The sequence below is a fragment of the Oryzias latipes genome, chromosome 10 (genome assembly GCF_002234675.1).
Source record: "Oryzias latipes chromosome 10, ASM223467v1".
NCBI lineage: Eukaryota > Metazoa > Chordata > Actinopteri > Beloniformes > Adrianichthyidae > Oryzias > Oryzias latipes.
In genome coordinates, this window is record NC_019868.2 from 14,007,471 (window position 1) to 14,026,038 (window position 18,568).

Genomic DNA, 18,568 nt, shown 5'->3' on the forward strand with positions numbered 1-18,568 from the left:
TTTAAAGTGATCTAAAAAATAGATTCTAGGGTATTAAAACTTTAATTGAAGTTAAAAATGGCATTTAACGAACAATTGGGGGTTGAGATCAGCTAGTAAAAGACTAAACAAGACATAACAATCGCTTGAGTGTAGATTATTTAATGCATCCGTATTGTGATTGGAAAATTAATAAAATAAATAAAAAGCAGTTAACAAGATAAATAAAAAACAAGCAAAACATACGAGGTAAGTCAAGTTAGTTCTCAAAAGCGGCCTCTGGGCACGCATCCTATTAACTCAGAGGAGTGTGGTTTACAGACCCCTGGCAAAGAAATCTTGTCAGTCATTAGCACAGTTTTATGGGCTGAACTCCCGTGCTTTCTCTAACTCTATATTTTTCTCTCTTTTTTATTTAGAAGCTAGCACCTGAATTTAACCAGACCGCTTTATTAAAACAGACACGAACGTTTTTTTTATATACATATATATTTTTTTTTTTTATCGGCGCGGGACTTTACGCATGAGGCCCAGACTCAGTCAGAGGAGTTTTACTATTTCATCTTTTTTGTTTTAGCACAAACACGGATTTGTAAACCGTGACTGCTGAAGGTAAATCGCGGTTGTTAAAAAAATAAAATGAAAAAGTTAGATTAGCGAGGTGTACAACGCAATTCTCAGATCTTGACGCTTATTTTTAATATGAATATTAGTTTTTTTCTCACCGTTTTTTATTACTGTACAATTTACTACACCGATTTTATGACGAAATATCGCATTTATGATCTGTGTTTGTAATTATCTAATTTTTCGTTAAAAAACGACAATTATAACATCTTTTTATTCCCATTTATTCTCCATTTTTTATTTTCTCTCTGAAAGTTTTTGAGTGTGCGTAACTCCTGGACCTTTTCCTTTGTTGTCCTGAAAAGGATCCTTTCCGACTCGATACCTTATTAGCGGGAAGTAGATTAAAGATCAAACAGCTGAAGTCAAAACGTGTTCGTGGGGATGAGGACGGGACAAGAGACAGGAATGAGTTGTGACAAGTCCCGAGGTTCAGCGCCTCTGTCAAAGTTGCGCTCTGGTGCGTCAACCCGGTGATTCACCAGCACCGAGGAGGAGGAATAACCAGGAAAGAAGAAGAGACAGGGATGAAAAGGAGGGCAGGAAAATGAGTTAAAAGGAAGAAAAAAAGAGGAGGAGGTGGAGGAGGTACAAAAAGGCTCCGCAGTCTGTCACACAGACCACACAAGTGAGAGGATCGTTTTTGCGTTTAAACCGAGAAAAGTTATTTCATTAAAAAGTTATAATAATTGTATAAAGGATCAAGACAGAGCATCATCTGCATTTTTCCATCTTCCACCGAGCAGAAGGGAGCAGGTTTTTACTGAACACGTGATGAAAAGTTTGTCTGTTCAATCTGCAAGGAAGCTGTGAACGGAATAAGATGAAATGCTTCAAGGGAGGTGAGTGCATTCAATGAAACTCTAAAAAGAAAACTAAAATGAATTTTAACATCTTTGTCCAAGCTTTGCATGTAAATGTATATATTTTAAAATGGTTTCGTAAAAATGATTTGTCCAATCAAATATTTTGTCTTGTAGCCTACTTTTTTGCTGCATATTTAAAGACACATTTTATAAAAAAAAAGAAAAAAAAGAAAATTCACTTGTTTTAACCAAACTACTTAAACCGTTATTATAGTCTATTCAAGTACAAAGAGAATCATTTCTTTGCAGGTTAAAAGTTAAGATTTGATTCTTCTAAAATAAAATCAAAAGTGAAATATTATTAGCTAGAGAATTAGTTATTTTGTACAACGAATAAAAAAGATTTGCTAATTGGATTTTAGTTAAACATGAGGCATAGCTTGGAAACAAATGGGGCGAGACCTGACGGAGGTATTGGAGGTCAGAGCAGCTGAGGAGCCCCTGTCTCGTTATCTGTCACTGATATGAGAAAGTATATGATTCACGTTAGTCAGGGTGTGAGAGGACACACACAAATTTCATCCCTCTTGGGAGGACCGCCACGGCTGCTGCTCCTCGTCTAGGAAAGGTGGGGAAAGGAGGTGAAAGAAAGACAGGACAGTCTACTGAGGGATGGCTCTGTGATGAAATTAGGCATTTCAGAAAACATCTTCCCACATTTCAGCCTTCCTCCGTGGTCCTCTTCACCCCATTTAGGTGGGGACACTATGACTTGCACTGCAAATTTAGTCTAACTTTACAAGAAAAATAAATACAAACGCTTTGCAGCTCTTTCTGACACACAGAGCAAACAAATACGCTGCTGCACAGCATGTCACCTCTGACACAAACAGAGCATTCATCTCTCCAGGTACATACACAATGTGAGTTTTATTTTCTCACATACGGGGCAAAAAAGCTTGCAAAGAAAGCCTGAAAGCCCTGGTGTGTCAATGAAAACAACAGCCAATCAGGGGAGACAAAAGGAAGAAGGGAAGAGGAGGGGATGTGGAAGAAGGAGGATAAACTGAACCTTTTGATTCTCTCAAGCCATCCTCAATTCTTCATGGTACATATATATCAAGAGGATGTGAGGAGGGGCGGAGTGGTGGGGGCTCCGTGGATGAGTTAGGATGAGGGAGCTTAAAGACGGATAAAAGTCCATGGAGAGGAAGAAGGGAAGCGGCGGCCGAGGGGTTAATGCACTACAGATTGACAGAAGTTAGCAGCACCCGGAGGGGAGGAGAGAGAAGAGCGAAGGGGGGAATGATATAAAATGAGCCGGTCACGCTTTGAACAGTTACACATGCTGTTTACATTTTTCCCAAATTAACATGGCCCCTCGCTTCAGAAAACTCCCCCTTCCCTCCACCTTTTCCTCTTCCTCCACCTCCACCTCCTCTTTTCCCTCTGTCTCTGTCCTTCAAGACTACAAAATATCCTGCTTGTTCCCAGACTATGATGCTGTTTTTTTTTTAGTTCTGTACCCTCTGCTTAAGTAATACCTACTGTTAATTCAGGTGTAAGATTTCAGGGAACATTTTTTTTGTTGTTGCAAAAACTGGAAATAGAGGTGAAAGAAGTACATCAGGAAAGCACATTCAGAAAACTTTCTGTGACACTAACGGCAGAAAAATCTTTAAAAAATATGAAAGGAAACACCTTTTAACATAGAAAAAAAAATGACCGGGAATGCTTTTAAAATAGATTTAAAGCTGTGGGACTTTAAGACCTGGCATCACATTTTATGTTATATTACCACACTGGTTAATTTTGCTGTCAAAACCTAAATAACAAAGAAAAATGAAAAAATCTATGTCCAACAAAAGTTAAATAGGCCAAAAGTATCTGAATTAATGGTTATCCACAATTTGTGGTTCCACAAAAAAAAATTTTTTCCGTCAGCTTAACCCAGTGTCCTGTTGACGTAACAAATGTTTGAGAAACTCATTAAAAAAGGAGGTGTGTCAAAAAAAAGAAGATAAGTAAAGCTTTTGAACAAAATTTCGTGGTACAAATGGGGTTAAATTTTCATTTTGATTAAAATAATATTAACTATTTTGGTGCAAGTAAATGAAAATTTTTATTGAGAAAGGATAAAATCGATCAAGGGAGGAGATTGAGTGGATTTACTCAGAGGGAAAGAAAAGATTTTGTCAGATGTGGAAGCTTGATGTTTCCGAGAAATTTACTGAGCAGTGTGAGAGATGAAAAAAAAAACAGAATTGAAACCAAACATGATGATAAAACATGAAGCGGCTGCGGTCGTCTGAGAACAAAGAAGAAAAGGAAAAACATTGATTGGCTTATAAAGTGAGAAGAAAGACAGACAACAGACGAGGAGGGAAACAAAGACGACTGTTGAGTTTTATGGCAAGAAATAGTCTCACAGAGTATCTGGGGATAAATAATAACTTTTATTGAGTTTATAAAGGCGCTTTCTGTCGTGTTGTTCTTGGGTCGCCTGATGTTTCCAAAGCAAGTGCACCCATGAGAGGTCCATCCTTAGAGGGATTATGAAAACCTCAATCTCATGAGATAAAAGCGTGTTGATTTGTGCTGGAGTGTGTGTGTTTAAGTGGTTTGTTTGCTTTAGATTGGGACAGAATGATGCCCGTGGATACACAGATCCACACAGTCTGGATACACTTGTGTGTGTGTTGAGTTAGTAAAGGAATGCATACTTGATTGAGTGCAGACTCCACATAAATCTGGCCTGTAACTGTACGCAGGCACACAATAGTGCTCTAATGTCAGATTGTCAACCACTAAACCCCCCCCAACACACACACGTGTGTGTCTGTCCACATCTCCTGGGACTCTATCCCTCCCATCATTCGGTTGATGAATTATTTCAGAAGCACATTTATTCAGAAGGAAAGACTTGTGACTGAAGACTAAATCGCCGTCAGGTACAAAGTAGCTGAATCCTTTCAAGAAAAAAAATGATTGAAGAAAAAAACCAGCTCCCATGAGTTTGGCTCTGCTGACTCCCTCCTGTCAACAGGTTCTCCTGCTCAAACTCCAGCATGTCAGCTGCATGACAGCAATTATGCAAATCAAGGTGCAGATGGCTGCGCATGCTGTGAAAAGCACGACAAACATTTCTATTTAGTGGCAAAAACGTGTTGATTTTAGTCAACACACATGTGGTGTATAGAGCTCTACAGTTAGATGAAACAGATGTTCTGATGATTTGTATGTAGAGAACAAGACTGTGGGACAGAATCTAAAACAGTGGAGCTGAGACAGCTGATTTAAAAATAATGGAAAAGGTTTGTAGGACCAGAGGAACCTTTGAGTTTTGGATTATTATGTCCAGCTTTGAAGACCCCTGGAATTCTTGGTGAATCTGGATATTATTGGATTAGCTGTTCAAATTCCAGTCAAAGCCTGGACTATTGAGTTGAAATTTTAATTTAAATCACTTAAGTGATGGCTCCTACAGTAGTTCCAACCCCAAACTGGCTCAATCTGACTGCTGAGGGAATCCAAAATTCCAACGCATGCTAAACATTTTGTGTTTTAGGAAGTTTTTTGGTTTACACCTCCATGGGAATTTCTTGGTTTACATGCCAATTCAAAGGATAAAAAGTTGATATGGCTGGAGAGAATTAAAATACACAACATCAAGACATTTTAAAGCAAACATTAAGGCCAAAAACGTATTTTAATCAGTTCTTTTCCCTCCAAAACTTATTATAACTATGTAGGATTTTAAATTCAATTAAATTATCAAACAAAACCAACTTTACGTTTTTCCTTTAAAGCTTTTGAAATGAGACTGACTGATCTCTATTTTCCATTACGGTGTGAAGAAAATATCTTTATTTTTCTTTATTAGTGTGTGAGCACAGTTTTTCTTTCACATTTACAAATCATATCAAAATGTTGCACTTTTAGCAATTTTTTAGTATTTTATTTTGGAAATCCATTGGCAATTTGATTGAGGTTTGGATACTGTCATCTCTGCTTGACCCTTCATCAAAAGATGGATTTAATACATTTGAATTCCCACAAAAAGTGTACTCTAATTGAGTTTGGTGCAATATTTTTATTGCATAACATGAATGTACAGGCTTACTTATCGCTGACGTCTCCCTGTTCTGATACCTAATAGACAGTAGCTGGCAGACTAAAAAACATGGTAGTCCATTGATTTGTCAACAAAAGATCCATGCAGCAATACCATAATTGTGCAATACCATGCAGATTGTGCATTTATAGTAATTGAACTGATCAGGTGAAACACTAAAGTTCAGGTTAGAAGTTAACATTTGCTCACTGTAATTCTGTTTTTCTTTAGATGCTGCTGTAGATTTGCTTCTGTGTTTTGAATTACTTATCTGTAGCATGATCCAGTTTCCATTTAGCTGTCAGATTGAATTTTGAATTGAATTCTGTAACAGAAATTTATTTTCCCAATGGCTTTTTCAGAAAAGATCAGTCAATTCAATCACTGCAAACAACTTAATTTCTTGGATGCCAAACAAACCCAAATCTCTTCTTTTTCAAACACTTCGTTTGACATTAGGTTAGAAGGATTTAGGCTGGTGTGGTGTGTTTTTGTCAAAGCTATCTTTGATGCCAAACACGTCGTGGCCCTTGTTCTGAAATGTTTGAGTTTTGTTAGACATAATACAGAGAACATAAGCCGTGCTGCCATGTTGAGTTCGGATGGAAGGGGCTTCTTATCCAGCCACACATTTAAAAGTTTAATTTACAATCCCTGACTTTTAGTTACTGATTCCAGTAGAATCTGAAATTCTGCATGACCTCTGGGTAAACCTATTAGGAATCAAATTTTTGGGACGATTGCATTAAACATTTTCAACTTTTAAATGTTACATTTCATTGTAGATTCATGCACTCCCCGTCTGTTTTAAGCAATCGTTCCAGCACTCTTGCAGTCAGATAAACTTCTTTAATGTCATATTCTTCCTTCTTGGTTTTGTATTAACGTTAATCGGAGTGATCCAGAGCTTCAAAGATCACACTTCCTGATAATCAATTCATCAGATGCTCATGATTAGAAGCACCTGGTACCTAATTGCTTTCTTAATTCCTTAGGAAGCAAAAGATTTTGTTTAGTTTTTCATCCTCTGCTTCCCCATTTTGGCCAGGATTTTGTTAAATAAAATAAACAATCACACCGTATGGTATGTCATGTGTTGTTTATCTAAGGTCTTTTTTCCTTGGTTTTAACACTGATAAGAACCAGATGAGGTTTGTGATGTTCTGTTATTTAAGATGTTAAAACGAAAAAGGGTGAAAATTGGGTTTTGCATGGCTTAGCATCTCATTCTCCTGTTCTTGTAGTTAACCTGGTTGTGCTTTACAACACAACGTAGTTGTGCAAATTCACAAATGAGGATAATTTCAGCACCCTAATTAACAGCATCCGTATGCAGGATGTTCTTTTTATACTTTCTTTCAAGAGTCTGTAGAAAATGGGGTTCCTGGGCTAGACTTGAGTTATTCCTATTTGTTCCACATGACCAAACCCTAAACATTGGTGCACGCTGCAAACAACGAAACCCTAGTCCTCTTGGTTAGAAGTGGAACATCATACACAAACACTGCAGGTCATGTTTATCAGACGCCCTCTGGAGTGTAAAGTATCAGGCTCTGTTTGCCCTAAAGCACGTCCCAATGCCCCCAGATTCAACTCTGACCCTTGATTTTTACAAACCTGATGCTGAACAGTGCTGTTTCCTTGTCTAAACTAAGCATAAAAAGGTCGATCTCCCATGAGCAGCAGGACTTCACTGGGATTGCATGAACACAGCTCTTTTGGAAACTTTTTCTGGAGATCTACAGACATATGAGCAGAGGCAGGTCACCGTCGGCCATAGGGAACCCCTGTGTTGCTGTAACGCAATCCTCCCGCAGTGAATGTTCTGGTTTCAACCTTGCCCTGCGGAGTGTGCCTCCACCGGCAGGTACAGAGCCTCTCGCCCGCGGGGCTCTCTTTGAAGTCAGGATCCATGCCGACTACAGCGTAGTTACTCAATCTTAAATTGTATAACGACAACATGCCTCCCTGTTAAAGTTATCTCAATTTACTTGTACAACAGAGTGGTAGTTTTTAGCCCCACCAGAGGTTGCTTTTAAATACGTCAAAGCTCAATCAAAACAACAAGAGTCTTCACGTCTGGCAGTCATCTCCAAGCATGTGGCCGCAGACAAAAGAAAACTTTTTGGAAGTGTTCAATCTGATTTTTGCCAAGAAAAGTTTTCTTTGTTGATCCATGTCTCCTGACTACATAAAAATTTATTTAAAACAGTTTTCTTTTGCACTCTACATGTCCGTTTCTGTCAGGGATCTTGGTGCTGTTGGGAATTTTGGGTGTTTTGGTGCTAATGGAGGATGTTTAGTGGAAGATGCCAGCGGATTGATGAGCCCCATATGTTAAGCTGAAAGATGCATATTGCTTGTGACAGATAATGAGTTTAAGGAAAACACAGGAGGCTTGGCGTGCATGGCTGACCTGATTTGAAGGTGCGAGGTGGGGGGAAATGGGAGCCAAACCTCCCAAACCTCAGTCAAGGTTTTTGATAATCTTTCAATAGAGGATGTTACCGTTTCCCATTTAGAATCAGAAAACTTTGGGAGAGTTTGCAGTTTCACTCTAGCAAGAAGGGTTTCCCAAGCATGTCTTCTCGTTTAATTAAAAACCGCCTGTCACCAGCCTGTCATTCCCGTGAAAACTCCTTTAATAAACATGTTTCAAAGTAGACCTGAGCGTGTTAGGTGGGGTTAGATTATTTGGAAAATATGTGTCATCCCATTACTTAACCATTACAATGTAATTATTGCAATTTGTAGCCAATTAATCATTTAAATTGTTTTCCTCTCAGTGACTTCACAGGAAGGCGGCACATTAGATAAAAAAGATGTGTTTTGGTTAATTTAATTGAAGTTTTTCCCCCACATATTTCTGCTTCGTGGAGTTGTTACCCAATCGACCCATTGGAGGGATGGTCAAAGGGATCTACATTTTTGTGAATTGAGTTGTATAGAAAACATAAGATGTGTGAGTTTCCACCCAGCCCTCTTTGGGAGTGGGTGCCAATACGAAAAATGCAAGAGGTTGAGTCAGAGGTAAAAGGTGTTGACTGCCATAGTTTTCTTTTTTTTTTTTTACGTTTCACAGTAGCAGAGTGAGAGGGAATGTTTTGACAGGCACTGAAGCGACTCACAGTTATTCTTGTTGTTCTTCTTGTGGGGCCAATCACATAAAAATGAAACGCTGAGAGAAAAAGAGAAGCAGAGCCAGTTGGGTTAATTTTCTGCTGCTTTTTGACCCGAGGCAGATGACAGATAAGAGTGCTGGGAGGAGGAATTAGTGGAAAACGACTAAAAATAGATATAAGTTTGTGACTAATTTGAGAAGGACTGAGATGGTGAGGTCACAAGAGGCGGGTATCAGGTGTGTCTGAGCCTAAAGAGAGACAGGGTCACGCACGTTGTGTAATGCATATTTCACACTTGATGAACAGCAGCATGTTTTACCATGGAGTTTTTTTTGTCAGGGTGAAAAGAGGTGTAGAGGGATGACAGAGATGAAGAAAGTCAAAAGAAACGTGTGCCGAGCTCTGGTTAAGAGCAGAACAAGTGCTGAGGGACAAGTAGAAAATGAAAGTGTGAAAGCATCTAGAGACAGCGAGCAAAGAGCAGTGGATGGACATGAAGTTCCGATCTGCTGAAAACCACCTTTCAGCTCCAATTTTCTCTGTTTGAAACCAGAGACCGGGCCACTAAAAGGTTTGCAGTGTTACAACCCACCCCCTTTCCTGTCTTTCCCTCTTCTCTCCTGCTCACACACTGTATACACTCAACTATGTGAATTTAATCCACATATATAATTACGGCTACAAACATTCTCACAAACACTCAATAGTAACATGAAACACCTACACAAACACTCAGAAACCTAAACAAGAAGTCCACAGCAAACACAGAACTGATACAAACACATTAATGTTTGTGATGGTTAGAAAAAAAAAGGAATCCACATGTCTTTGTTTCTGGGATTTTGGGCAGAAGATGGATTTGTGTGTGTGTTTGCACAGAATGAACTAGTATACTGACCATCTGAGACATCTGTCTGACTGTCTGAAGCTATTAAGTAAGGTTGTGTTTAAGTAAACTTCAGACAGACAGGGAATTCGCAAATTAGATGGAAAATGGAAAGAGAAAATCCTTGTATTGCAGTGCGCGATGACGCTGATCTTCCAGTGTGTAAACAGACAAAGTCATTGCTATGGACACACAGAAATAAACTAAAATACTGTAAAAAGGACAAAAAAATTCTATAAACAATAAAGTTATGAGGAATGAGAGCAACGCTTCAAAAATGTTGCTTGAGGTGATTCTTGTCTTTTTTGCTCTGTTTCGCTAAATTCATTCAAAAATATCAACATCCAAGTCAAATAAGCACCAAGAGCCTGAGAAAATGATTGGTGAAATAAATTTTGCGCGGCTGTTATTACAACAAATACCTCTGCAGTGCGTGTTAATTGCAGCTTGGACACTTGAGATGTGCACGTCATTAAAGAAAGATTTCCCAGTGTTTGGGTGTGTTTTAATCAGTCCCTTTTGTTTTGATTTTTTTTTTTCTACAGTCAATCACCTGCTGGCATTGCTACTGGCTGCTGCTGCGGCGTGGAGTGTGGATGCTTTTCACAGCCTGGCCACTGAGAGGAAATCCATTGAGAGTACTTATGAGCTGACCAAATACTTGGAGTACCAGCTTAAGGAAATTAAAGATGTATATGTGAGTGTATACTTTTTTCTAAACATCGGGTTTAATTAAAAAAGAACTAATGTAATAGATGCAAAAATCAAAGAATAACTGAAAATAATGCTTACCACTGCCACAATTTTGACACAACTGAAACCACAACTTTTCAGGTGGTCATAAATTACACTTTTCCAGGAATGTGGAAAACCACGTGTGAATGTGAAAGAGGTTTGTTATAGTAATAAAAAACAGAACGTGAAAGAGCACGACGACGACTCACCACCTTTTAAAAAGACAGACTAATTACAAGACTGAAGACACCTGAGAGGATAATTAGAGGACACACCTAAGTTAATGTCCCAGGGGTCAAATTATTGTCAACCTTTTTAACATTATTTTTCTGATTATTCTATTGAAAAACAATTCAAAACAATGTCTGCTTGTCATTTGTTGGTTTTAAATAATTTAGCAAATTCTGTTTTATTCTATGATAGTTTATAGTTATTCAAACCTAGACTGTAGATTTAAAATAGGTTTTTAGGTGTTTCAACTAGGGAAACTTGATTTTTTTTTTTTTTTTTTAATTATTATGCCATTTTTGGCCAAAATGTAAAAATCTGTGTCTTTTTCTAGGACATAGTTTCTGTAGAGCAGTAGGAGTTCATTAAAAATGCACTCCTGAGTTGTGGGCAGGACTGTTGTGGAGAAAGCACGCCCCCACATCCCGTCATCCGTAACTGACTGCTCTGTTTACACGCTCTCCCAATTTACAGCCCCTCACACCTCCAACCTAACATCATTGGCTAAACAAAAATGGTGAGCAACGTTGGAGCTATCTAGCCATCACAATGGGGCGCAGCAGGGGGCTTGTGGCCCGCCGATTGTAGTTTCTACATAACAACTAAAAGGATTTTTTTCAAACGACATCTTTTTTGTCAGCTCCTGATTCACAACAATTTGAATAAAGAAATACGCAGAAACACCATTTATTGTCGTTACAAATGTCCTCCATCATGAGAGAAATTCCACAAGATGTTAAAAACACCAAAAACACAATTTTCCTCCGTTTTTTTTGCTCATTCTCTCTAGAAAAGCAAAGTCAGGATCAAAGTCATTACTAAGGATGATATACTTTTTGTAATTCATGAAGCTCCAGAATCTGAGAACAATAATGTTTTGGGGAAGATTTAAAGGAAAGGGTGTAAAAATTGATTCATCCATTTAAAGCAAGACAATCCTCACGAAGACATTTAAACATCAATTCATCAAATCCATGAATGGATTGAAGTCACTTCCTTAAATTGTTTAAAGAGTGAACTTGTGACTCAATGATACTCAGCCACATTGTAAAAAGAATTTTGAATAATGACCTTTGAACTATTTTAAACCAGTTACAGGTTGTTGCAAAGGCATATGTTAAACATAAAAAATACTATTATTATTATTTACTGGTAGTCAGTTATATGTTACCACACAAGTACTGGTACATATCTTTAGTGAAATTCAACCACAATCAGTTCTCTTTTAAAAACAACAACGCTTTTTTAGATTTTGAGATTTCACATTTTTTAAAAGGTTTTTATGGTACTTTGCGGCATTTTTCTTTTCTTCTAAATCGTTGGTTTTGAACTCATTCCTATCTTTTATTTGCTAAGACATGCAAATGTGACAGCACAGCGCCCTTAATTCCAGTCTGACAAATTTTATTCAAATGCCGAGGTTAACCAAAGTATTTTGAAACAAGGCTGGAAGAATAGTCAGCGCCAAACTGCTAAGTCATTGTCAGTCATTGCTGTGAAGAGACTGACTTCCCATTTTAATCTATAAAATCTGCAGCAGTACAATTATTCCTGTGTATTTTGGACTGATTACAGACTTGACAGAAGCTTTCAGTTTCAGCTTAGCTCTCAAGTGAAGTAGTTGAAATCATGCCTTTAAACTGTCATCGTTTGTACAGCCTGACTGATCTGTGTGCTATTACTATGGTCTGAGAAACTTCACTTTATTAATGGAGTGTAAAGCTTAAAATGGAACCAAGCTTTTGATTGAAAACGTCTCTCCTTCCCTTCTCATTTGTTTCTTTCTCTTCCAGCTGACCTACCTGGGCCCTCCATTCAACGAGAAGGACTTCTCTCCACCTCGCCCAAACAGCACAGCTCTGAGTCAGGCCAGTGCTGCCACTCAGCTGGAGCAGTGGCATGGCCTGGAGAACCAGGCCCGGCTTGCCCAGAACCAGAGGGCTTATTCTATCTTGTTGGCAGCTGTCAGAGAGCTGGCCCGCTCCACTCTCTGCCCATCGCTCAAGACCTCCCTGTTGCACTTCTGCATGGGGCTGGATGGGCTTCTGGGCTCAATTTCTGCACTGATGAACACCACACTCGGTTATTCATCATTGTCTCCGTCTACAAATGGTGGAAATATTGGTGCTGAGCTGCAATCCTTGCAGGAAGGTGCCATCCAACCAGCTCCACTTATGAGCCACAGCCTGTACAGGTCAAGAACAAGCTCCAGAGCAGAATTTGGTCAGCGAAGTAATCCAAAAAAAAGTGGGGCAAAAGGGATTAAACGAGAGAGGGAAGATGGAGTCAAAGTGGACTTGCTGGAAAAAAGGAGAGGAAAAGAGGGGAGGGGAGGAGAGGAGAGCATCGCAGGTGGGAGGAGTAGTCGATTTAGAGAGAAGGGTAGAGGAAGAAGAGATAAGAGGGAAGAGCCTGGGAGCAGATTGGCTGAAAAAAAGACAGCAGGTGAGGAGGAAGCAGAGGAGCAAAATGAAGAGGTGGAAAAATGGGGAATGCGGAGAAGGCTCCTGAGCTTTGATAAGGAAGAAGAAGAAGAAGAAGAAAGGCATCCTTTATTCAAGGTTGAAGTGTCATATCAAGAAACAGGCAGGACGACAAACCAGCAAAACAACAAGAATCAGTTTAGCTTCAACATGAATTCGCACCACCTGGACACTGTAAGGGAGGAAGATGGATTTATCTTTGAAAGAAACAAGGGGTTACTGATTGAGGACAAGAAGAAAACAGACACAGGTGTCATCTCTTCCTCCTTCCATCATCAGCAGCATCGACCCCCTCGCTCCATCTTCTCTCCAACCCTGCAACCTCCAATTTCCACCCTGTCTCTCCTGTACCAGTATGGAATCGGTGAGGGTCACACTCTCCTCCCCCAGAGTGTGCCTCTTTCTTTACAAAGGGGCACCTCCCTTCTTTCACCTCCATTGAGTCCTCTCTTCCCTTCCTCCACCGTATCAGCCTCCTCTTCGCTTCTGTCCGTGCAGCCAACCATGAATGACTTTGCCAGAAAGGTAGAAGGCTTCTGGATACTGCGAGAGCTGCAGAGCTGGCTGTGGCGATCAGCAAAGGACTTCAATCGCCTCAAGAGGAGACTCAGAGGCTGAGACATCTAGAAGCAAATGGACTTCAGGACTCGTGAAACTCATAAAAATAGACTTTAACGCACCCATGCACAATGCAGTGATTCATGTTGGACTGGAATTAATGAATGAAGGACCAGGACTTGCTAGAATACAGACTCACAAAGCCGTGGCGTTACCAGCAGTGCCAGTGATGCACACTGAGCGAAACTCACGGACACTTGGAGTCACGGCTCATAGATCAACAAAAAAATCATTCTGGAGGTGGCTAGACACACATAGAGTCAAAGGTCAGGCCATGCTACAGACACTGCAGCCATTGAGCGAAAACAATTTCAGTGACCTCATATGTGTGAATCAGCAAACATTCATTTTCTCTAAAGGAAGAGGGAACATTTTTCTGAATGAATAGAAGACAAAAGGAGAGGAAACGGAGCCGGAGGGGTGATGATGGCAGCAAGTAGAGACGAAAAGAGGTATGAGTCAGGCGATGGGGGCTGGATGTATTGCTGAGTAAAGACTAATCAGGACTTACAGTAATCCTACAGCACGTTGCACACAGTGAGCAGACACAAAGGTCAAAAACACCTGTTATGGTATTTTATGCCATAACTTACCATTCACTACTATCCTGCTCAAACCTTCCACTACCTGTTAATCCTTCACTTTTGGGCAGTTTTATAATTATTGCTGTTCTATAGTAAATCTTATTTCCCCCTTAACCCAACTGTGAAAACTGAGCTTTAATCTTTAAAAGACATGTGATAATGAAAACTGCATTTTTCGACATGGATAATAAATTCCAAATGATGAATTAATGCGTTAAACTTCCATAGGAATGATAGAGGCTTCAGATTTTTAAAACTACTTTAAAGAAATAATGTTTTTTAACTAGATGAGATTCTGACAGCTTTAAAAGTTCGGACTGGACCAGGCTAGCATTTCTGGCTGATGTCAAGCATCATTTTGATAGCCATACAAAGCACCACAGTTGCAGGACCTGTACTTATTATCGTATTTTCCACACTATAGGGCACATTGGATTAAAGGGTGCATCATCAGTGTTTTATTTTGGTACTTATGTTGTATTAAAGGCGCACCAAACTATAAGGCGCATTAAGTGAGACAAAAGAGTCAGAGATAAGTCCATCAGTCAATCCGATTTTCTTAACTGTATTCACAGTAGCTCTAGAACTGGTGTGCCACATTAAAAATGTTAGTGTATTCACATTACGACCAAAACAAACGCTGCTGTGGCTACCCTTTCTCCCAACCTTGTTCTTTATATGTCTACACATTATCTGCGTCAGCGTATTTACAAAGCACCCAACCTTGTTCGCAACACGTAAAAAAACAGACTGACATTTCAGAATCACTTCAACATCAGTGAGCACAACCAGAGTAAATCCAGATGTAAGGAACTCTGGATTAAAAGGCGATAGGTCTTTTTTTTATTAAAAAAAAAAAAGAGGGCTTTTAAGTGTGAAAAATAGGGTTCTATGAACAATAATATATTATAGAAATATAAAAAAGATGAAGTGGGCAACTTAGTATGAATTATTATAGTCAGAGTTAAAATACAATACTGCAGAATAAAAAATCTATTGATAAAATTCCATTACAAGACCTTTTAATATTCTCTGTTGTAGATACTGTGCAATTGAAATCAACAGTTAGATTTTTTTGTGCCATCCCAAGGCTCTCAGTGAGCAGAACACAGTGAAATTTTAAAGACTCGACATAGGGCCCTTTTTTTTACATATAAAGAGAAGCAAAGTCTGGAGCAGTGGTGACTTTGCTTGAAGGACGCATCTTTCAACAAAACTGTGATCATCCGTTTCTCAGACAAAGTCCGTCTCCCTGCTGTGGCAGGTAGCCACATACCAAAAATCAAGCACAGCATTACGTTCTTAGCCTTCTATGTCAAAACGGCGTGTCGGAAATTGTAGGTGGCGCCACCAAGACAGTCAAATATCCTGCCCACATTGTGAAGTAAAAACAAAATGCCCAATACTGGTGCTGAGCACTGTTTAAATGTATTTACAGAAAAAAGTTCATTTTACTGTAACAATCTGAAAGTATTCATTCGTCAACACCCACATAGCCAACCCAGAACCTCGGTGAGTCTGGACCTACTTACGCAAGTCGGATGAGTCAATCTGTGTATATAACCTATAAACCACAGAGTAGCTCTCTTTGAAGCTTTCTCCTGAACGCCGAACAAATATCCGTTGGTCAAAATGACAGGTACATCTCCTAGAAAAGAGTGGCTGCAGGGAGCATTATGATAACATTCCACCTTAAATAATATTCCCAGAGGGTTTGGTGTATCCTTGCTGTCTTCAGACCAAAACAGAGTAGTTAGCCTTACAGGACACTACATTTACATGGCCACAATGCAAAACGCTTCCTGTCTTCACATCCCATAAGTACAATAAATCAGACATTGTGACCTTTTCTCCAAGTGAGTTCAAAGGTTTCTTAAACAGAATAAATCTGTTAGAAATGTGCCTTAGAAATTTTTGTTGAGATTGTGGATCATATTGACACTATTTATTGAACAAAATTTGTATTTATTTTTTTTCCTGTGTGAAAATACCGTATTGTAACTTGAGAGAGAATAAATACAAGCTTTTGTACACAATGTGATGATTTTTTCCCCTTTTCTTTCTTTTTCACAGTGGGTTTAGGTTTATTTGGGGAGTTTCGTGTGACTAAAAAATAACAATAAAAAGAGCTTTAGGTTCATAGGGTGTTTTTTTTTCTTTTGGAGACACAAGCTGGTTTACATTTAAAGTAGAAAAAAAATAAAATTAGAACAGAAAGAGAGGCAAAGGCTTGAAAGAGATTTTATATACTGTATAAAAATTACGATCTTTCTATTCATCTGTCTCTTCCCCAAAGTATTGTCCCACTTTCCCCTTTACTTTCTCATCACCCTCCTCACCTCAAAAGAAAAAAGTAACCTGATTTAACCCGACTTACTTGAGCTCAATAAAAGCCCACAGCCTCTTGTTGTGTCTGCTCAATGCCAGCATTCATTCAGCCTCTGTCACCACCTCTGCTTCCCACTGTTTTTGCACGTCCCCTGTCTCCTGTCTTTCATCACCTCCACACCTGTTATCTTTGTCTTTTCGTCCTTGTTCTGCTTCATTGCCGTCAACTAGACATTTTCCCTGCATGCTTCACGGCGCTCCGGCTCTCCCATCTGGCCTCAGGCCAGGTATTAAGGGATCAATTAGGATCTCCTGTCCGTCACCTTAGAGGCACACACCTGCTTAAAACTGCTCCCTCTTAGGCTCAAGCGCGGAACCATCACAACATTCAAAATGAGAATTAGCTGAGCCAGAAGTGGTCAGTATAAAAGGGATATCTGAACAGGCTGAGATCACACACTCATGACTCTCAGTCAGAGGTGGAAGGGTGAGGAGTGTCAGCGACATGACACATGTATACACACACTGCGCTGAGTGTTTTTTACTTGCAGTAAGCCGTGGCCGAGGGGCAGCCAGCAATCAACAAAGGCGGCTTTGTGGGGTCTATCCGTGCGCGTTTATCAGTTTGGGCCCACAATGTTTGCCCCTGTGTGGGCTTGCAAGCACAGCACGTGTGTGAATCATTATCTCTATGTGTCAGAACTTCGTTGGAATGAGGCTTGTCATGCACAGCTATCTAACAGCCATCACTCACTGTTGTTTCGCTCTTTCTCTTCCTGCCTGTCAACAAGAAAGAGACAAACCGCTGTATCTAATATGTAACAGGACTGCTGGGCCCTGGAAGGATGACTCAGCTGGTGAAGCCTTCCATAAGAGCAGATACTGCGTGGTATGGACATTATTGGCTTGTTTGGTCTATCAGGCTCAGACAAGCCAGTCTGTCTTACTGACAGAGCTCAGTCGAAGAGCACTTTAGCTGCTGATCATCTTATTGGAATTGATTTTAGCTTTGCAGAGAAAAATAGCTCATTAATCCACAGAACTTAAGTTAATAAGAACTAATTTGCCATTGCCTTTAATAGAAATAGGGCATCACAAGAAAAAATAAAACTAAAAAAAACTAACAGTCCTTCTTTTTCTTGCCAGCAAAGTGTGGCCTTTCTCACTTAAATACATGCAACCACACGTTTAAGTGGATTACCCTGTCACAGGGTCTTTTCCCTTCTATTTTCATGTTGACAGCGCAGATATCTTGTGATTCACAGGCTTCTCCAAAATTATGTCAGTGGGCGGCGGATGAAGCCGAATCGGCTCTTAGCTTTCCTGTGTCACACAAAGCAGCAAATGCCTCGGATTTCCTCCCTCGTTTTTAAATCCTGCCACTTACCAAAAGCATTAATCTATTGACTTAAATTTGTGTGAAAACAATGGTATTTGAGGTGACAAAATTCTGCTGAAATGAATATGCAGTTAAACCAGATTATATTGTCAAATAAATTCTCCACGGCTTTAAACCTTCACATCTGCTTTGAAGAGATTCTCCACTAAATAGGCTATGCCCTTTAATACTGCTGCCTTTATAGAAAGGCAAGTCCAAGTCATTTCTCCTGACAATTTACCAATGAGAAACCTAAGACAAACAAGTAAAAAATATATGGGAAAACAACATGAAAAAAGTTTTGTATTTCTGTCAGAGTAAAGATATTTTTTGTAAAAGTTTTGTTTTGCCGTAAAGTCAAATATTTGGACTTTGTTATCTCTTTATAATTTTCTTCATTTATTCAGTATTAAATTCAACCCTTCAACACTAACTTTTCAGAGACAGTAGGATTCGACAAGATGGAAACTGTCCTGATTAATCTAGATGACTGCAAAAATCTTAAACTAGTTGGGAAAATCACAAAAAATGCTTAAAACTATGAAATTTGTGACTTTATTAAAGCGTATTTACTAATTTTTCATTAAATTTTACAATATGAACGTTTTTTTCATTGATACTTTTGGGATATTTCAAAGCTTTCCATACAACTTTGCAGGGCACAATGAACATTTAGGTTT

The 18,568-nt window shown here is 39.2% G+C and overlaps 1 protein-coding gene across 1 annotated transcript; it reads left to right on the forward strand.

Moving 5' to 3' along the window:
* The first annotated feature begins 359 nt into the window (after nt 1-359).
* On the forward strand, nt 360-16,218 carry clcf1 (cardiotrophin like cytokine factor 1). Its single transcript, XM_011480094.3, has 3 exons — nt 360-1,448; nt 10,080-10,231; nt 12,291-16,218. The coding sequence occupies exons 1-3, from the start codon at nt 1,430-1,432 to the stop codon at nt 13,596-13,598; spliced, it is 1,479 nt and encodes a 492-aa protein (XP_011478396.1). The 5' UTR covers nt 360-1,429; the 3' UTR covers nt 13,599-16,218.
* The last annotated feature ends 2,350 nt before the right edge of the window (nt 16,219-18,568 follow it).

What these genes read in the sequence shown, in the direction of transcription:
- clcf1 (XM_011480094.3), top strand. An exon ending in AGGAAATTAAAGATGTATAT is followed by an intron (nt 10,232 to 12,290) that starts GTGAGTGTATAC and finishes TTTCTCTTCCAG; the next exon opens with CTGACCTACCTGGGCCCTCC.